Genomic DNA, 19818 nt, shown 5'->3' with positions numbered 1-19818 from the left:
CGCCGCCGCCATGATGAGGAGGGCGAGGGCCGCGGGGGGCGGGCGGCGGCAGTGGTGGGGCCGCCATGTGCGGGAGGTTCGGGCGGCGGAGGGGCTGAGGGTGGAGGAGGCGGCGGCGGTGGGAAGCCGGGGGGGGCGCTGGCGCCATGTTGGGGAGGTCGCGGCGCTTCTCTCCCGCAGGGAGAGGGGGCGCGGGGGGGTGGCGCGCGCGAGGGAGTGTCGGCGCCATCTTGGGAAGGTCGTGGCCGTTCTCTCCCTCCACCTCCCTCAGTGAGGAGGTTGCGAAGGGGCTTCGAGCGGCGGGCGGGAGAGCCCTGAGGGGACGACGGCCAGGCGGAGGGACCCGGCTTGGGCTGCGCTGGATCTGGCGCTTCAGCCAAGCGGGCTGCCGTCGCAATCGCGTTTTTCTGTGGAAAAAGGAAAAAGTGCGTTTAAAACCATCCCAGCCTGGGCTGCGCTGGACCTGGCGCTGCAGCCGAGGGGGCTGCGGTCCCAATGGCATTTTTCTGAGGAAAAAGACCGCTGAAAACCATTCCCGTCCCAGCCTGCACTGGACCTGGCACCTCAGCCGAGGGGGTTGCCGTTCGCAATTGCGTTTTTCTGTGGAAAAAGCCAGTTTAAAACCATCCCATCCCAGCCTGTGCTGAACCTGTCCCCTCAGCCAGGCGGGCTGCAGTCACAATCGTATTTTTCTGTGGAAAAAGACTGTTTAAAAGCATCTGAGCCTGGGCTACGCTAGACCTGGCACCCCAATGGGGTGGGCTGCGGCCCTAATGGCGTTTTTCTGTGAAAAAAGCCCCTTTAAAACCCTCTCAGCCTGCTGCTGGGCCATGGCCTTCCCGCCTGCACACTGCCACGTTTTGGTCGTAGGAGAAACAACCGCCCTGGTGGGTTTTGGGGTAGGAGAAACCATATTGCTGAGCTAATCTGGGGTTAAAAAAAAAAATAAATATCAAAATAACACGTTGGGAGGCCGGCGGGGTGTGCAAGAGGCCATCTGTTTGTAGCTGTAAATCTTTGCCCGCTCCCAGCGAGGGCCGCCGGCTCGAAGCAGCTGTGGCTCCTGCGCTGGAGCTCCTCCGAAAAGCAGCTTGGTCTCGCGCCAAGGGGACGGGTGTCCCTTCAGCACGTAAGGAAATGGTGAGAAGACGGTTAAGCAGACTGACCGCCTGCTTTTTGCCCTGGACACGAACATCATCCACTGTGGGTATCGATGAACTGAACTCGGTTTTAGCCCCACTAATCACCCTTCCCGGTATATGGAAGCTAATGATTTCTTGTATTATCATATTAGGGCTCAGAGACATCTATCAGGATCACGGCCTTGTTCTGGGGGACGGTTTTCACGTTTGAAGGCTGTTGCTGTCCCCACACAATCTGGGTTTTCAACAGGAACCTAAAATACAAAGGAGGAGGATTTAAAACACAGAGATGAGGGAAATAATAAAAATGGGTATAAGCCTGTGTTTTGTAGGAGGGAATCTTAAGGTGGGACTTGACATCTGATGCACTGAAGCCGTCAAATTTAAGATGTTTTCCACACACCTAAGGAATGACGTGGAAAATACAATGAGAACAGGTACTAGGAGAAGAATTAACAGAAGCTAGTTAAGAGCAACCTGGAAAGCAAACTATTTTCAGTAATATTCCTTCATTAAGGATCTTATGTGTTTATTTTGCACTCTGGGCTAAAGATCTGGGGGATCAAAAATTCAATAAACTTTTATATTAGAGTAATCATAATTTTATTTTTCTTGGCGTAAAATGTATGTACTTTGTTACATTTCAGGACATCAGCCTACCATCTGTGCCTAGTAGAAACCTCTTCCATGGGTATGTCGTTGTACTAAAAATGATAAAATTTTTGTCATTATGCTAATATCCACTAGTGGGATTTTACAAGTTCCCTTGAAGGATGCAATACCAGTCCCTGTAAAAGGGGATGGGTCCGACATGCCTGCCAGCTCCCAGCATGCTGCAAATTTACTGATAATCAGGCAAATACAGAAAATACTGAAATAACTTCATCTGATAGGTGGAATGAAACACGGCCATCAGTTTTTTTCTATTTACAACTAGAATAAAGCAATAGTAGATGACTTCTTAGAGCAGGAAGTGACGACTGTACTATAGCCATGTGAAGGTGCAAGAAATATGGAAAGCACGGAATGGAAAACAGATGCTAACTGGTGTGCCTGGCCTGCAGAGCCATCCCAGGCAATTGGCATGAGCGTCAGGTCAGCTCGGGATCGACTGTCCGCTCTGCAGTCACGCTCCAGTTGTCGCTCCTGCAGTGCCCCTGCAATTTTTTGGGATCTTTGCTACCACGTACACTCACAGCGTGTTGTGGGGAAAATAACGCTTCTGCTTTTCACGTGAACGTCATTTTAGCCTGTAGACTTAATCACTCTGAGTTTTGTATGGCCTGGATTTCTGTCATCGGCCTCCCGTAGGTATGAAATGTGGATCCGGGCCAGATGATGACTTTACGCCAGTTGCCGAGAGGAATAACTTTTGCTGCAGAGCCGTGAAGGTGTTTTGGCTGGGGCTTGCTGCTCCGTGAAGACGGGGGAGTGCCTTGCCAACGCAGGCAGACATGTGGAGGCAGCTGATGCGGACTGTAACAGCAGTGGAATTCCCTTGTGCTAATCAGCAGTTTTGGAGCAGGGCCACAAGCCCTGAGACCCGGGACTGTGCCACCTGACAGGCCTGGTATAACCCACAGTGACCCAGCATCTCTGCAGGAGGACGGTCAGTTCCTGGTACATCACAAGAAGGTAGATTTAGGTGATTCACCGCGAAAATTTCGTAATGGTAGGTTGTGATAATACTGGAAGAGCTTTGGGACGTTCTGGAGTCTCCCCTGTTGGAGGTTTCAAGAACAGGTTAGACAAAATACTTCTCAGGAATGCTGCAGGTAGAGTTGCTCCTGCCTCAGGGAGAGGGATGGATGACATGATGTCTCAGGGTCCCATCCAGGTGCATATTTTCAAGGCCACATGTTGCTAATCGGTTTGGAATGGGCAGAACAACCCATGGGCTTGTTAAAAGTGCACATTTATGACTCAGTGGCTGTTAAGTGTGCTGAGACTGTGGCTGGGACACGTGCTCCTTCTTTCTCCACCCCTGTGCACACAGGACCAAAGCCTCTTGACAGGCAACAGCATGGACGTTCATTTGGGATGTAGCAGAAAGGTCCTCAGAGAGGCAGCATTTGAACTGAACAAACTAACTCTCTTTGAAAAATTGAGCATCAACATGTGCCTCTCCAGGTTCTCATGGAGATTCAGACTGTGCTGTGTCACAGACCCATAATCCCATGTGAAAAGGGTTGGGAAAAGACTAATTGTAAGTAAAAATGTATGTTTAGATTTAGCAGAAGAGTAGGGAGCCTGGCTTGCACACCCATGGGAATGCCAGGCACTGGGTAGGACGTGTCGTATCCAGCATTCTTGGAAAGACTGGGGAGGAAGAATGATGCATGGTGGGGAAAGGGAGCTCTGGTGACAGAGCAGGCCCAGAAAGGCTTACCTGTTCACATCCTGGGTCTGGGAAGAGAAGATGTGGAAGGGATAATGTGAGGACAGTGTTATCAAGTTACCAGCTGGATGTATGGGCTCAGGTGCTCTGAGGCGGTGGGAGAGAGGTCAGAGGGCTATGTACAGGCTGTTGTAGCAGATCGCCTTGTCTTTGGTTGGTGACTTCTGGGACAGAACAAGAAAACAGATGAGTGACAAGGAAGGATTGGATAGGAAAGGATGCAGAGGAAAGCATAAAGGGACTGGGAGTGCCTGGCTCAATTACCTGGCGCTGCTTTTTAACATGAGTGGTTATTACTGGCAGCATAAGTGGCTTTTGGGCTTTGGCCAACAGCCTCAGACAAGTCTGGCCTGAAAGTGCCACCAGCCTTGGGTCACAAATTTGGGGTGGTTTTAGGTGCCATGGTAGGGTCTGTGCACAAGTAAGAGCCCTAGGTCAGACGCCTCTTCTGTGGAAGCGTGGCTGTGTTACAATCAGAAAGTTTACAAGTGTGAAAAAATACCATAGACCTTTAGGGACCGCAAACAGATTACATTTTCGTAGGGGGATGAGACCCGTGCCCTTGGTAGCATGTTTAGCCCATCTCACAGACCAGGTCGATCCAACTAATTGGTCCTATCAGCTAAGCCACTGTGGACAAGAGGGAGATTTCTCCAAAAAGTGTTTCAGAGACATAGGCATGGCTTTAGGACTTCCTGAACACACCAACACTTGCTTATTTTATGAGAGCAGACATTACAACTAACAAGAATCTGTTACCTTTCCTGGGTTTATATGGGAAGGCTGATCTCTGACAAGCTGGAGATGAAGGAGCTGCACATAGTTGTGCAGTGGAAGACACGTTCCTGGCAGCAATTCTCTTCGGGGTCTGCTTGTCACAAAATGTCCTAGCTGCCTCAGAGTTAAAACATCTGCTGCCTCATGGCACTTCTTGGCTGCTTGCGCTTGCAAGTGATGGAAGAGGTGGAATCCACCTGGCATCTTGTATCATCTGGGGAGAAAAAGTGGATGGGTCTTTTTTCTTTCAAATGGGTTTTTAGTCTCATCTTAAACCCATAGAAGAGAAAAGTAACTGATCCACCCTCTGTGCTGTAAACAAAACATCCCGATGATTTAGCAGAACTGAGCAGTTTTTGAATGTTCATGGTGCAGACCAAAGGGGGGGAGAATACAGACAGCGCTGCTTGTACTTTTCCTTCTCTCCCTTGTTTTCAGATTAAAAAAATTGCACCCACTGCTTTCCTTTAATGTGAGTCTTTGCAACAGTGATTGTTCAGTAATGTGCAATAAACCAGATTTGCACGGCTCATAAAGAGCCGGGTTGGTTTTCATTACTCTAGGGAGAATATTGATAGTGCAATGAGTTTGTTATAAGTAGCCTTGATTGGGCCCTGTCTGCCACAGCTAATCTGGAGCCAGATTACACCAAAGCTGAGTCTGAGTTTGGGGAGGATTCCTGTGATGAAAAGCTCTGTTCTATTTTGTGTAGTCACCAAAAACCTACACAGGTGCAGTCATTCTGGAGAGCTGCTACTGGCAGGATAGTGGATTCCTGCAGCATCCCCCAGATCCTGCCAGGACTCTGCAAATAGAGATTTCTGGTCTTCCGTGTGAATATCCCCTCTCTTCAATTTTGATCCTTAGACCTAGTTCTCCACCTCTGTGGACACTCCTCAGATATTTTCAGCTTCTTTTCACTCCTTCTGCCCAAATATAGTTTGGTCAAGTTCTGCATACGCTGATCTTGCTGTTTTTCTGCGCAGAGTATGACAAGCACCTAACGTTGTCCAGTGTTGCAGTGAAACATGGGACAGAGTGAAGAGGCTGAAGATAACACGTGATTAGCTTTGCCAGGTATTAGAGAAGGAGGCATTTTCCTATAGAATTCCAGTTCTCCATGCTTATTATTTAACGTATTCCATCTCTTTCCCAGATTTGCCAAGACCTTTGTGAAAAAGACATGTCCAGAGCTTTTTTTCTCTATTTCAGGTTCAGCGTCACAAGAACAATCTCAAGACCAGAGTTTCCAGTATGGCCTCATTGGGCTGTGATGCCGTAACTCTAACTGCAGAGCTTATCCTTTTTTATAGCTCTTTGGCATCGCCACCCAGAGCCAGCTCACACTCAGAATTGCTCCAGAGAGAAACCCTAGTATGGAAAGCAATCAGGGAGTCAACAGTTAATTTCAAGATTTGTTTTCTTGGATGGTAATAAATTATTTTAGGGCTGTGCTGCCTATTTTTGAAGTCCTGTTTTGGATATTCACCTGGACCAGCAGCGCTCCGGGGCAGCCTTGAACCTCAAAACTTTTCCCTTAGGAGCAGGGAGGGTTACAGGAGAAAGGGCATCTGTGCTATGGACTCTGGAGACCTTGATTCTCTCATCAACAGGGAGAAAGGCTGCATGGTGTGAAGACCTAGAATATACCCAAGATAGGGGCTGAGCCCCTTGTTTCGGCACATGATTATACAATAAAATAGGGTCTGAGTGTGCAGCAACACAAGTGATACATGATGTGTCTTGGGGACAGCAGCTTCACTTGTGGTTCCTCTTCTGCAGCAGACAGTAACCAAGAGCAGTCCGGATTTTGGGCTTGCCCCGCAGCAGCTGGCTTCTTTGCTGCTTCTCATAACTAGTGATTAATTGTTTCTATTTGCCAGTACCCAGAGTATTTAGACGGCAGTGCTGGATGAGTGCCGTTCTCTCATCTTTGCGAAACAGCAGTAACAACTATTGAGAGAGAATGGCACGTAAGAGCCCACTTAGGCTATTATGTATAGCTTGTCAGTGCCCATTGCAATGTTCCTTGCAGCTAATCACCAAACTAGGGTAGATTTTTATGGCAAAAATAGTTAATGGGGAGACAAAGATGAGACTGTGAAAAAGGAAGAAATGAGCTGGGAACTTGGGGGCGGGAAGGCTTTCCTCTCCCGTCCCCACAATTTGCCTGAAGCTTATTTTCAAACACACTGGTGAAAATATATTTTTTTTAATCACTTTTTAGGACGGCGGTACCCTCCTTGTGACTCAAGTATCTAATTTCCGTGCTGAGGCTTGTCCTGCACTGTGCTGCTGTTGGAGCACCCGGTAATCCCAGTCCTTGCTTGTGGGACAGAGCTGTCAGGGGTGACTGTGGCCAGTGCCGCTCCGGTGAGCTTGGGAGCCCAGCCCCAGGGTGACACCTCAACAGCTGCCGTCTCCTTAACACAGACTGTAGCATGCAGTGCTTCCACTGTGTTATTACGTGCTGCTGCCATGCCTTTTGTATGGGGCTGCGAAGCTGCTCATTGTGAGATACTTCTTCAAGTCCAATCTGCTTTTCTTAGGGAAATAAATTCCCCAAGCAGTCACTGAAGACTGATTACACCGAGTTGGATATTTATAATTTGCTTTTCTTCATTACTCAAGGCAATTTCGCCTAAACTGCGTAACACGCAAGGCTGTTTTCCCCTGGCTGGGCCAGCCGTCTGAACACAATTACACTTGGCTATTATTAGCGAGAGTGAGCAGGGCTGAGTTTACAACTGTGCAGGAGTGATAAGCTCGAGACGACGGCGCTTCCTCTCCAAGGAACTGGCTAGCTCTGCTCCACTCCTTTGCCTCTGAGACACCACTGTGCTGAAGTCAGGAGGTATTTTTGTTCTCTGAACAGGGATGCCCAAAAGGCACAGGCCGAGTGGTTTCCTTTTAATGGAAGATTAGATGGAGAGAATATCCCACACAATTTTACCCTCATCATCCAAGACACTAAAGTTTTCAAGTTTTCTGATACCCCTTTTTTATGGCCTTTAGCCCAGATTCCTTAGGACCCCCAAGCCATATTGGTTTCCCTGGACTCATCCCTTTGTGAAGAACTTACATGTCTGTATCCACACTAAATTTGAATTTGCTTTTTCAGTAAAATCTTACACATCACAGAGTGTGGGATAGATCTCACTGGATGTTCCTGTACCTAAACAAGACACCCGTCACTACTTTAAGCCTTTGCGTACATTTGATCAGAGGAATCAGATCCTGAACTGCTCTTACTATATCAATCTAGACGACTAATCCAGGCATTTAGATTTAGGGGGGATTAATCCCATGAGTCTCAGTTTTATGACTCTTGTGTAGTAACATGTGAGAAGAAAAACTGCACATCGGAGGTGTTAATTGTCACCTTGTGCTGATGAAGCGGTAGCATTGTGAAGCACAGAGGAAAGCAACAAGAATAACAGGTTTAAGAAATGTAACATAGGAATAAAAGGCTGAAAGTACTGTACTTTCTTATCCTAAAGAGCTGAAAGGAAGGAATTTTAAGAGAAAGGAGACATAACAATGCTCTGTTCATGGAAGATCATTGTAAAGGCAGTGATGAACTGTGGGTTATGACTACTGCTAAGCTCAGGACTAGCACAGCTTTGCCTGGTATAGGCATGGGAACAGTCCTGGAGCTGCCTGAGAGCTGAACGACCCTGGGACATTTCAAGAGATGCTGAGAAGCTCACCAAAGACACCCCCAGGAGGTCACCAGTCTGAAATCTCACAAACTATTAAGACTACTTTGATCTCCTCTTCCAAGTAATCTTGCAGTGCCAGCTTGTGAAGAACTTTTAAGACCTGCCAAAGCATTGCGACAGACCCTAACTGTGGTTCTAGGCAAGAAAAGCAGAGCATCAACTGCCAGTGTAAGAACTCAAAGTGTTTCTTACTCTGCTATCTGCTTTCTGGTGATGGCAACAGAAATGATGCAAGCCACATGCATAAGACAATGGAAAAGGATGAGGAATCAATAAAAGCATGTACGCTTCTAAGAAGACAGAGCTACTCCTTGGACAGTCCCCAAAGGGCAAGCTATAATTATCAGGTACTCCCGAAATATTATGTCTATTTTGAGAAGGTGCCAGACTTCCTGGATAAAGTATCTCAAGATCCAAAACAACTGGTGACAGAAGATGGACTCTTGCTTTCAAGGACGCCATTTCAGGCCATCTCATTTGAGATGAGCCGGACACCATGGCAAGATCAACACTTATTACTGGAATAAGACAAAGAGCCTCGTGCTTGGAAAGCTCCAGTGTACCCCAACAGAAGATGACTGTTTCACTAGGTCTGGGAGCTTCAGCTTTAAATAACAAATAAAGCATTACTTACATTGGAGAACTGAAGGCCAAGGGGAGATTACAAAATTGAGATCACTAGGGGAGGCAATACTATCAATAGTATTAGAAAAAGCAGTGATTTCATAAGGGTTGGCATTTTCTTCCTTTCAGTTCTTCAAGCATCGGTTTGTTGCCAATAAGCAGGTTGCAAGTCATGTCAGAAGCTTTAAACCAACCATAACTCTCCTTGTGAAGCTCTCTTATGAAGCAACTGATGTTGCAAGAATTCACTTCCAATAGAAAGGTCAAATTAAGAAAACTAGGAACATGATATCATTCATCTACATCACTCATGATCCAGCTTTGACTTTTGCTGTCTTAGAGGCTTGATAAAATCTACTTACAACCCAATCAAACTTTACAGACATGAAACAGATATCCTCAACAGGCCCCTCTTCTTCTCTAATGAAAAAAAATCCGCCTTATACATGCAAGGCATTCCCACTTGCTCCTCCACAACCATCTCTAGTGAAGGATACATTAAATCAAGGATGGAGAGCTCCCAGGATCATCAGAAGCAAATGGCACAGAACAGAAATTCTCCCCGAAGGTCGATCAACCTACATAACATTTGTATGAAAATGCCATGAAAAGAAAACCAGAGAAGCTATCACAGACAAGGTTTTGTGTGAACAAGAAGGGATCCAGATCATTCCTGCTATGCAATGAGCAATCCAAGTAGTTATAACTGTGTATTCGACATGCAAAGTGCTACATCATTTACTAGGGTAGTACATCCATCAGATCAGCTGAGGATTTGGGGGCAGATTTATTCTACAAACATTTTTTTCGGATCAAGAGAGGTCAAAAAAGTCTTAGTAAATTTTTCCAGGAATTAAATACTTTAAGGAATGAGCGGTTTGCCATAAACGTGACAAAGAAACATCAGACCTTTTTGGTCCAGAAGTGGTCATGCCTCAGATGCCTGTTTCCCACCTCCTTTTTATCTATAGGGAGATCCCAGCATGACTAACCCTGGCAGAGACAACTATGCTATAGATATGCAAAACAAGGTGAGCTGTCCCGTGTTTAAAGTCTCTTTCATGTGTGTTGACCATATCACCCACCACTAAGAAAACTCAAGAAAAACCCAGCTGCAATAATTATTGTAACTAATTGCTTAACCAATACAACCTTAATTCAAACATCAGTTTTGTAGCTTCTGGTTTAACATCTCAGTATGTGTGGAGAACTCTTCTCCGAGGCTGGGTGTCTTCGTACTTCACAAACCAGGCACTTCCTATTAAATGATGGGGGAGAAAGGCCCCCAAGGGATGTGTGACCTGTTTGAATCACCCTGAAAGAGAAAAGATGTTCTGAAATTAGATATAATTTTCAACTTCCACTAAACAACATTAAGTATTTTTGCTTTCTTCATGTAACCCTTATACTCCAGTCTACCTGCTAACATTTAAAAAGGGCTTCCTTTTAGACTGTAGGAGCACTTGGCCTATCGCTTGCAATTGCAGCTATTAAAAATATTCTAACATTCAGCAGTAATTGCAGGGGAAATTTTAAAGCATTTGGTTCAAGACTTTCCACCAAAGAGCAAACTGCTCCCTTCATGACATATAATCACCGCCATTCCAAAGAAGCCGTTGCAACCATGTGTTGCATTAAATATTTTCCTCATTTTTTCTTAAACATTTCTCTCTTTTAATGACAGTTACAGCTAGAAGACAATTGCTTAAAAAAGATTTCACACTCAGTTCGCTTTAGCTTCGTCGTGAATAGATCAGAGCTTAACAGTAAATTAAAAAAAAAATCCCTTTTGGTTATGTTTCTCCTGAAATATAGCAGTAACCTAGAAGGAACATTGCAGACTTAAAAGGAATATATTTTATTTTAAAAGAATTAAATATTTCTTACCTTTACAAAATTATGTGCAGCCTAAACCAAAAAAAGTCAAGGAAAAAGGTATTTTCTCCCCAGGATTCTTTTATGACTAAGCTATGGTCTGAGGCTGTTGGGGTGGGAAGCCCCATAAGCTTCCTCTGAGGCAACATCAAAAGCATCTGCAAGAAGCAGGATTCCTGAATTCACTGCATACCTCCAGAAAACTCCCAGTAACTAAATAATTGTATCATAGAATGGTTTGGGTTGTGAGGGACCTTAAAGATCATCTAGTTCCACACCCCTGCCCTGGGCAGGGACACCTCCCACCAGACCAGGTTGCTCAAAGCCCTGTCCAGCCTGGCCTTGAACTCTTCCAGGGATATAAATATATAATATTTAATATTTAATGTAACAAAACCATCCCAGTATCTGAAATGGAAGATGTCAATATATGCAGGTGTCATGGCACCTAGACTGCAAGTTTGTTTGTTTTAGTGTGGTTTTTTTTAACAGAAAGCTTGAAAGAGAAAGGTTTATAAAAAAGACAGTGAAATTGGACTCTCTCTGTTCCTGGAGGACATCTGAAATGGCAGTGGGGAACCACGGCAGTGAAAAAGGAGCAAATGAGACAGGAGTTAACCTACTGAAAGCTTTATTTTATTTACTTCCGCTGACACTATTTAGTGACAATGTCTAATATGCCTTTTGGATGGAAGTTTTTCTTTAAAAATTCACCACAGTAACCTCTTTGTTATGGAGATACCATTTATGAGCAAAAGAGTCCCTCAGCTATCCTCCCCTGACGTTGAGAAATAAGAGCCAGGGCATTTCTTTAAATGAGAAATGAGACAAAAGGGTATGTGTCACTTCTCGGGCTTTTCTTATGCATCATAAAGGTCCACAATGCTTTTCTTCATATGAAAATAACTTCCTAGGAGATACCAGGCAATACAGAAACGCTGAGTGAAGGAAAGAGTAAAGAAAGGAAGCTGCTCACATACAGCTTGAAATATTCTACTACCATATGTGGTGAATGATACCTTTTTTTAAACTTTTTATATATATTTATAGCCATCACTAACATCAGACAAGAGTCCTGTGGCTCTCCCCTCCCCGCCCAGAAACATGCACATCAACATCCAGTGTATTTTTAACAGTGGGGCTTTGGTATACAACTTCCTACAGGAAACGTTAACCTCGCGTACTCAAAGCGGCACACTGCGCTCAACTGCTCGGTAACGGCAAAACGAAGGAAGCCCTAATAGTAGAAAATTGTAACTCCCTGCAAGAGGTGACGCACATAGCACCGCAAAGTTCCCTTGCACTGTGCCTGAAAGAGCCTCTCCAGATTGCAGTTTCCCCTCAAAAGATTCTTTGTGGATTTGAGCAGAACAGGCTTTATTCACCATAAACCCAGCTTATAAATTCTGCAACGCAGCAGGCCGGAAAGCCCGTCACAGAATCAAACTCTTACAGGTTGTGATAAAATAGAAATATCTGCAAGTGTCATCCCGCAGCAGCGGAAACTCCCCGCAAAATCACGTCCACTTGAGACAAAGACTTTCCCTTAGAAATCAGCAGCACAGCCCACAGCACTCTAAAGCAACACATTCAAATACAGAATTGAGCCATTTGAAGTCCAAACTTTTCTTTAGAGCTGTCTGTTGGTCTTTATTAACCCCCAGGGAGCCTGAATTACATGCAACATTGCGATGGATCAAGGCGTGAGGGAGGTAAAAGGGAAAAAGGAAAAAAATAAGTGTTTCATTTTTTAGTTTGGGATGGTTGGAAGGGTTGTCTCATCTGTTGTCAAAGAAATGAATGGCAACTTTTCAGATACACTAGAAAGCAGAGTCTTTGTCCTTTGCACTTCGCTGGTTACCATCCGGTGTGCTCAATTGCATCATGCAGAAATCAGATTTAGTTTCATTTTTTAAAGAGAGAATATATAATGATATTTCACTATTTGTTCCAGTATTTTTTGCATACTAAAAACTTTGCTTTGGAGTCTTTAAAATCATTGTAGCTCTGGTCTAACACGGATGTAAAAATGGCTTTGCTTACTGGTAACCATCGTATCAGATCAGACCACTTGCCTGTCTTGCGTGGCACGCTGCCTCCCACGCCGGTCAGATAACAGCTGCTTCAGAGGAAACTGCGCACGATGCTGCGATAGGTAGCTGGAGACTAAGTTGCCCAGAAAGAAGTTCCTTCCCCAAACACCTGCTCTGCGTGCAATTGCTGTTAAACTGGGTTCTTCATCTTGGCAGGAGATTGTACTGCTCTTCCATTTCTGGAAACTGACCCTAGGACCCAACCGGACAGTGATGGTAGGGGGCTGCCCCATCATGTTAAGCAGTTCCTACCTCAGTGCTCGGAAACCTTTGTCCCTTAACGCTTCATGGAGAAAATCTATCACACAAAAAGGGAATGATTTTTTTTAAATTTTTTTTTTTTTTAATGTTTAGCTCAAGATGCTAAACACAGAGGTCACTCACAAGGGATTTCTTGCTTTAGAACGCAAGTATCACTTGGAGGAAATAGTTGCAAGTCTATGCCGTGACCTGAGACTTCCTGGTGGGTGATGGGGAAGCAAGAACTTGAGTAAACGCTGAGGAAGACACGTTGATGCACAACATAGAACAAACTGGTACTGCGAACCACAGCTCTGATTCAGCAGAACATGCCAACGACAGACTAATTAGCAAGGAAAAAGGATACCCAGCATGATTTTCTTGACACGTAGATGAAACAAATTCAGTGGAGCAGCACAGTAGCCTACATGATAGTAGCTGGCCTACAAGCAATGCCGAAAAACTGTGATTTTACCAGGTCAAGACCTCTTCATAGAGGGAAAATTTTAAGATGGAGAAACAGGGTGAGGCTTTATAGGCCTTTATCGGTTTGGGTTGATCACATTGTAATTGACTGTTCCGTTATCCGTAACATAAAGTTACCTGGAAGTCGGAAAGGTGCTGCACCTCCTCCTGCAGTTAAGGCAATAAGAAATGGCCCTGAGGGCCGGCTCGCTGCTCTGCCAGACCGGCACCACAGATGTTCAGCCCTGAGAAACCAACTGCAATTCTGATGTGAGACTTCCTGTGCACATCACAGTGCCGCTTGGTGCAGAGAGCGGTCTTGCATGCTCGCAGTCCCTTGGGTGTCCTGGAGAACTGGGACATCTCCCAGCAGCTCTAGCCCATTGTGGATTCTCTTTTCCCAGCTCTTTCGCCGAGATTCCAGCCCTCTTGTATTCCTTCCCATCTCTCCATAGCCTGCATCAGTTCAGGACACATCCTCACCCCTCTCAGCCACTCCACTGCATCCTTCCAGTCGGTGTAAAAATCTGGGCGAGATGTACAACTTCGCTTGACATGCTGCTTCACAATTTACCAGGGGCTGTGTTAAACACATGGGGAGGAAATAGAGTGGAAAACCCTGAACCATAACACCAAGCTTGTGGTCTCTAGCCAGGATGTTTGGACTAAGACCAATTACTGTAAGGGGAGACCTGGTGGGGGGGTTCATCATCACCTCCAACTGTGTGTAACACCATCACTGACAACATTTAAGCTATATCTCCAGATTTTAACTACAGCCAAAGGAGAGCTGGTGGTAATTCACTGGAACTTCAGGTACTGCTTATCCGACCAAACGTAGCCATTTCCTTCAGAACAAGGTGAATCGCACACATACACAGATGACTTCGCATGGCTCTTTGTTGACCCAGAGGGGGAGCGCTGGCTGACTCTCAGATAAGCTGATGTTATAGAAATCATACTTAACACTGTCAATCTTACCATGGTATCCACTTTCTGAGCTCAAGTTTCCACCAGCGCTGGTTAAACCAGCTGGAGGTACACCAATGCTATTGGGGAGCACGACCCATCCGTAAAAGAATGGCCGCGGTGTGGGTAAAGCAAACCCCACTACAAACCCTTTGGATGCTGAGGCGTGATGCTTTATTCCACACAAAACTGGAGGGCGAAGGGCCACAGCTGAAATTACAATGGCACAGTGTCACTTACCATTTGTCACTCTATGCTTGGGCTATATAAGAGTGTCTTTGTACGGACACAACAGTGATTATGGCAAAATATTTGAGCTAACCAGTGGAGAGGTCAGTACGAGTTTAATCTGCAAAAAAGTCTCTTCTTCACTGGGGAGCCTGGTTTTCATGAAGTCCTTTGCTTTCCAGCCGCCCGTTTCTTTCCTTTCTTCCCCCTCTTTCTGGGGGAGCCAGGCCAGGCAAAGCCCCGAAACTCCAGGCAGGCAGCGGCACTGTTGCAGATGTAGTAGGCGTTGAGCATGGCAGCTGGGCTGAGGATATCCACTTCCTTCTCCACCTTCTTTACTTTCTTTTTGGAGCTTTTGCTTTTGCCACGCTTGGGTTTGCTAGTTTTAACTGCCTGCAGAGAGAAAGTGACCACAAAAACACTCAGTTAGTCCTGCGTCTTTACGGTCTTGCTTCTGGGTAGAGGATCCCAAGACATCCCGGAACAGCGGTTTCATTGCATCTTGGTCCTGGCTCACAGTATTAGCTCAGAGCCCCTCACCAGAGTCCTGTACTTTGTGGTGATTTTATATACGGACTCACAAGCATTAATACACTTTCAACAAATCCATATTTGCTGTCTAGGCTGTAAGAATCTTTAAAGTCATCAGATACGACTAATTAGTGTTCCCCTGTGCTTCTCTCTGGCTAAAAAAATGTGCACAGTGGAAATCATACATTCTTTTCAATTGATTTTTTAATTAATGCATTACGATACAATCCTAAAGTGAAACAAGCCTATGTTGTGTGTTCATCCGCTGCTGTCTGTCTGCTTGTGACTCTGGATCATAAACCAGAAAAGCAGGTCTCCCTTCCACAGCTGTGGCCTTTTCAAGGCTCTGTAATATAGTTGCGCTTCTACCATTAGCGGTAACACAAATCTAAACACCAGCTCTGCCATTCTGTATGGAGGAAGAAGGTGTTGCCAAGACTCACCCAAGCCCTAGAGACGGCCAAAAAAATACTCCTTTTAACTCCAGCTGATTAGCACTGGTGCCTGAACACCCAGCCTCTTGCCTCCGAGAGGGATTTGCAGGAGTCTGATTCACTCCCTGGATTGTTTTCTCACCCATCCTGGCCACTCGTCGTAACAAGCCTGGAGCGTGTCTGTGTGGAAGATGCTGCCTCCGGGTATTGAGCAACAGAAACTGGGTCGGGGACCCATAGGGGTCCCTCATTGCTGCTGTGTAGGCAGGAAAATGGTGATGGCAACATGGAGCCAGAAGGTGGGCAGTGTCCCTGGAACGCCGAGGATGGAGCAACAGCTAGTCCCAGAGAAAAGGTTGAACGGGAATATTTACACATTGTGAGTGACTGGAAGTATTTGATCTCTGGTCCGATGCCAAGAGCACTTTCAGTACACACCAAGTCACTTTATGCATCTGCCCATCTATTTCTGTTATTTGCCTAGGTTTGCACACTGTAATTAAACAGATCCAAGCACTTCATTAGGAAGAATTAGCACAAATACAGCCAGAAAGGCCATGTGTAACTATCAGTTGGACATAAACTAGGGGAAGGCAGTATACATCGCATATTTTTCGTGGTATCAATTCGAAAGAGTTCCCTTTACAGCTCAGTAGTACAAAAAAGACAAACATTTGCGCTCTGAGGTATGAGAACAGAGTCAGGAGTACGATCTTCAGAATCAGCCAGGACCACAATGTGAAGGAATATGTATGGGTAAAGGAAGAAAAAAAAAGTCACGACTTCTATATCAAACACACAGAACCACTATCCACAGAAAGAATTAGGACAGACAGAAAATACAAACCGCAAGCTGCAGCTGATGGCAGATTGGTTGCTAAACCTTCAGTCATGCAGACTGCAAACTACTTGAACTCAAGACATATATTAGAGAAGGCGACAAGCCTTTTTTGCAGACCATAATTGGATAGAATTTGTTGAATACTTCACGTACTGGAATGTGCACATTTCACAGAGTAGATGCTTATGTCAGATTTTTCAGCTGGTCACCTGAATCACACTCCCTGTTTACCCACTCCCAGCAGGGTTACTGGTGGATTTTCTGAGCACAATTAAGCTCCTGGTCAGAATTTGGCCTGTAGCACTTCTTTCAAAATAAAAAAGGTGCTTACGGGTAAGGGCAAACTGTTGTCATAAGTCTGCAGAGAGAACCAGGGAATGCCTTTTGTCTGGAGCAGCCTCATTGCTCCCGCTGTCCCCCTGCAGCGGATACCTCCAACGTCCAGGCTTTAAATGGTCTCTATCATCGTCAGCAACTGTCTTGCCTTCTGCTTCCCATCTCTCATGAAATGTGGCCTCAGACTGTAGTCTGCAGTCAGCTCACACATTTGAGCACAGCCTAGAGCAGGGAAGAGTTCCCGAAGCGCTGGAAGCTAACAGTCCACAGCGCAGCATCGACAACGCCGTCAGAAGTAACATCGTGTACGTGCACATACGGCAGTGCCAGAGCCAATGCTTGGTGCACCGGCTGGCAACCCCGGGATTTCTCATGAATTTATCAGGCAACAAAAGGATATGTGATGCTGAACAGAACACAGGTCTTTTTCGGCATGTAGAGGCAAACTCACACAGATCAGACTTCCTACCATGGTCTCTTTGGAGAGTTTTTAAACTACAAGCCAATGTTGACACATGAACACTCTTCAAAATTACTGGGAAATCCATGTTTGTGCAGTATTTTCATCCACCCACAAGCAATAAGATTTGAGGTTTTATAAGATGTGTGCAAAATTTTACAGCCTGGAGCTGAGAACAGCAAGAAAAGCAAAAAATCAGAATCAGGTGCATACTTGCACGAAACGTGAATTTGGGCAGGTCAGTTTGTGTCCTGCAGCCTTGGGAAAGAACCTCTTGGATATTAACTCCATTTCCTTAAAAAGTGGTATCAGTAGACTTCAAAAGAATCAAACCCGTATTACCATGGCTATGTCCTTTCACTGAGCGGAGGGACTCCACGTCAAGCCCTGAGGACGGACCCTGCAACACACAATCATGCAGTGGGTTACATACTGTTCCTTACAGTTGGCAGGGGGAATTAAAAAAAGAAAAAAAACAGTGGAAATTAGGTGATTGCAAAAACAGGTTGAGGTGTGCCATACCTAAAAGTGTTTTTTTGCAGACAATCACCTCTGAAGTCATCTACTGACTCTGCCAGATTCCAGAACTCTGAGCTTTTCAGCAAAGCCCTTGAAATTTCCTTTAACACCGCAAGACTAGACAGAGAAAAAAAAGGAAAACCTTAACCTCAACTCGGTGTCAGCGACTGCTCATGGCAGCGCGGCTGCACTGCTCCAGGCTCACCTCACCCACCCAGCCCCATCCCTGCCTGCAGGACACCCTGGGTAGCACTGGCAGGACCTCGACCCTCTGTCTCCACAGCAGGGGCTGAAGGAATGAAGCCGTGGAGAGCTTGCAGAGTGCAAGGTCCTGCTCCTGGGTTGGGGCAATCCCAAGCACAAATCCAGGCTGGGCAGAGAATGGATGGAGAGCAGCCCTGAGGAGAAGGACTTGGGGGTGTTGGTGGATGAGAAGCTCAACACGAGCCGGCAATGTGCACTGGCAGCCCAGAAACCCCCCGCAGCCTGGGCTGCATCCCCAGCAGCGTGGGCAGCAGGGCGAGGGGGGGATTCTGCCCCTCTGCTCCGCTCGGGGAGACCCCCCTGCAGTGCTGCCTCCAGCGCTGGGGCCTCGGCACAGGAGAGACACGGAGCTGTTGGAGCGGGGCCAGAGGAGGCCCCGGAGATGCTGGGAGGGCTGGAGCCCCTCTGCTGTGGGGACAGGCTGAGAGAGCTGGGGGGGTTCAGCCTGGAGAAGAGAAGGCGCCGGGGAGACCTTCCAGCCCCTTCCAGTCCCTAAAGGGGCTCCAGGAAAGCTGGGGAGGGACCCTGGCTCAGGGAGGGGAGCCATGGGACGAGGGGGAAGGGTTTTAAACCGAAAGAGGGGAGATTGAGATGAGATCTTGGGAAGAAATCCTTTGCTGTGAGGGGGGTGAGCCCCTGGGCCAGGTTGCCCAGAGAAGCTGTGGCTGCCCCATCCCTGGAAGGGTTCAAGGCCAGGTTGGCCGGGGCTTGGAGCAACCTGGGCTGGTGGGAGGTGTCTCTGCCCAGGGCAGGGGGTGGCACTGGGTAGTCTTCAAGGCGCCTTCCAACCTGAACCATTCCATAATTCTCCCACACCCCCGCGTGAAAAGACGAGTTCTCCACTGCCCTCCCGCCCCGACCCCCGCCCAGAGCCGCCCGTCCCACAGGCGCTCCAGAAATAAAACCACGTCGCTCAGGCGCAGCCCACCGGAGCCCCACCGTGCCTGCGCCGGGTGCCGGTGCCGCTCCCGGCCGTGGACCTCCCCTCACGACCCCGCCGCCACGGCCTCCTCCCGTTTACCTCCCGCGTTGCCATAGCACCCACCTCCGCCTTCCCCGCCTACGCATGCGCAGTGGGAGGTGGGAAGGCCTTGAGGGGCGGGGTCTGCCACTGACGCTCCGCTCCTCGCCCAATCAGCTGCCGGAGCGGGGGGGGCGGGCCGCGCACGGCCCGCGACCGTTGCGGTTCAACGGCCGCCTGAGGAAAAGGGCGGGAAAGGCTTTTCCGGGGCTGAGGGGAGTCGCCGCCGCCCTCCCGTTCTCCGCGCCCGCCGGGCCAGAAACAAAGCACAAAGGGGCCTGTCCTGCCCCGCCCCCGGCCTAAAGTACCAGTGAAAGGTCGCCACAGCAGCTTAGAGCTGAGAAGACGAGGAAGTTGTGCTTTTTTTCCAAAGGTTATGGGAAAGATTGGCACTCGGTAGGCTGTTAAATGAGTATTCGCCTTATTTGTGGGCAAAAGGCCTCGGGTTGGGAGATATTGTGCCTCAGCTTCCTGCCCCTGCGGAGGGAGGCACAGCCCACACTGTCATCCTCTGATACTGTGGTGTGAGAATGGGGGGCTTTTGTCTTTTTTTAACCACCTGACCAGCATCCTGTACCACAGGAAGATTTTTAAAAACAACCTCTGCTTTTGGATCCTCTGAGAGCCACAGTTTCGCACAGCAAGCACCAAAAATTACACGTAATAGATTTTGGATGTTTTCAAGAAATCCCTATACAGTGAATAAAATTAAGCTGAAGTCTGAGACCCAGGGGAGCAATGCAGGTGGGGGAGTAGGGGGGATGAGCAGGCAGCTGAAGGCTTAATTTCATTCCCTTTTTAGAGACATCAGCTTTATCACAGCCATAATACCATTTTTCTAAAGCCTTGGAGAAAGGATGGGGGGCAGGTGTCTCCTCT

At 47.1% G+C, this 19818-nt stretch overlaps 1 protein-coding gene across 2 annotated transcripts; it reads right to left on the bottom strand.

The window, feature by feature from the left end:
• Window positions 1–11105: 11105 nt before the first annotated feature.
• On the bottom strand, window positions 11106–19013 carry SMKR1 (small lysine rich protein 1). Of its 2 annotated transcripts, none has more exons than XM_074573135.1 (4): window positions 18964–19013; window positions 17658–17771; window positions 16671–17535; window positions 11106–14926 (listed from the first exon to the last, which is right to left on the bottom strand). In XM_074573135.1, exons 3-4 carry the CDS (start codon window positions 16740–16742, stop codon window positions 14693–14695), a joined length of 306 nt encoding a protein of 101 aa, XP_074429236.1. In that variant the 5' UTR covers window positions 16743–17535; window positions 17658–17771; window positions 18964–19013; the 3' UTR covers window positions 11106–14692. The 2 variants fall into 2 exon arrangements, with proteins under 2 accessions (XP_074429236.1, XP_074429235.1); XM_074573134.1 differs by having other exon boundaries at window positions 18858–18976.
• Between the last annotated feature and the right edge of the window lie 805 nt (window positions 19014–19818).

Source organism: Larus michahellis, chromosome 1, assembly GCF_964199755.1.
Source record: "Larus michahellis chromosome 1, bLarMic1.1, whole genome shotgun sequence".
In the NCBI taxonomy this organism is placed as follows: Eukaryota; Metazoa; Chordata; class Aves; order Charadriiformes; family Laridae; genus Larus; species Larus michahellis.
The sequence above is the reverse complement of the archived record's forward strand: the minus strand, read 5'-3'. Positions and strand labels throughout refer to the sequence as shown.

Excerpts from the sequence above, each read along its gene's own strand:
- SMKR1 (XM_074573135.1), bottom strand. The coding sequence starts at position 16,742 with ATGAGGCTGCTCCAGACAAAAGGCATTCCCTGGTTCTCTCTGCAGACT. Across the intron at positions 14,927-16,670 it reads ACAACAGTTTGCCCTTACCC|GCAGTTAAAACTAGCAAACC; the intron begins GTAAGCACCTTT and ends TTCTCTCTGCAG.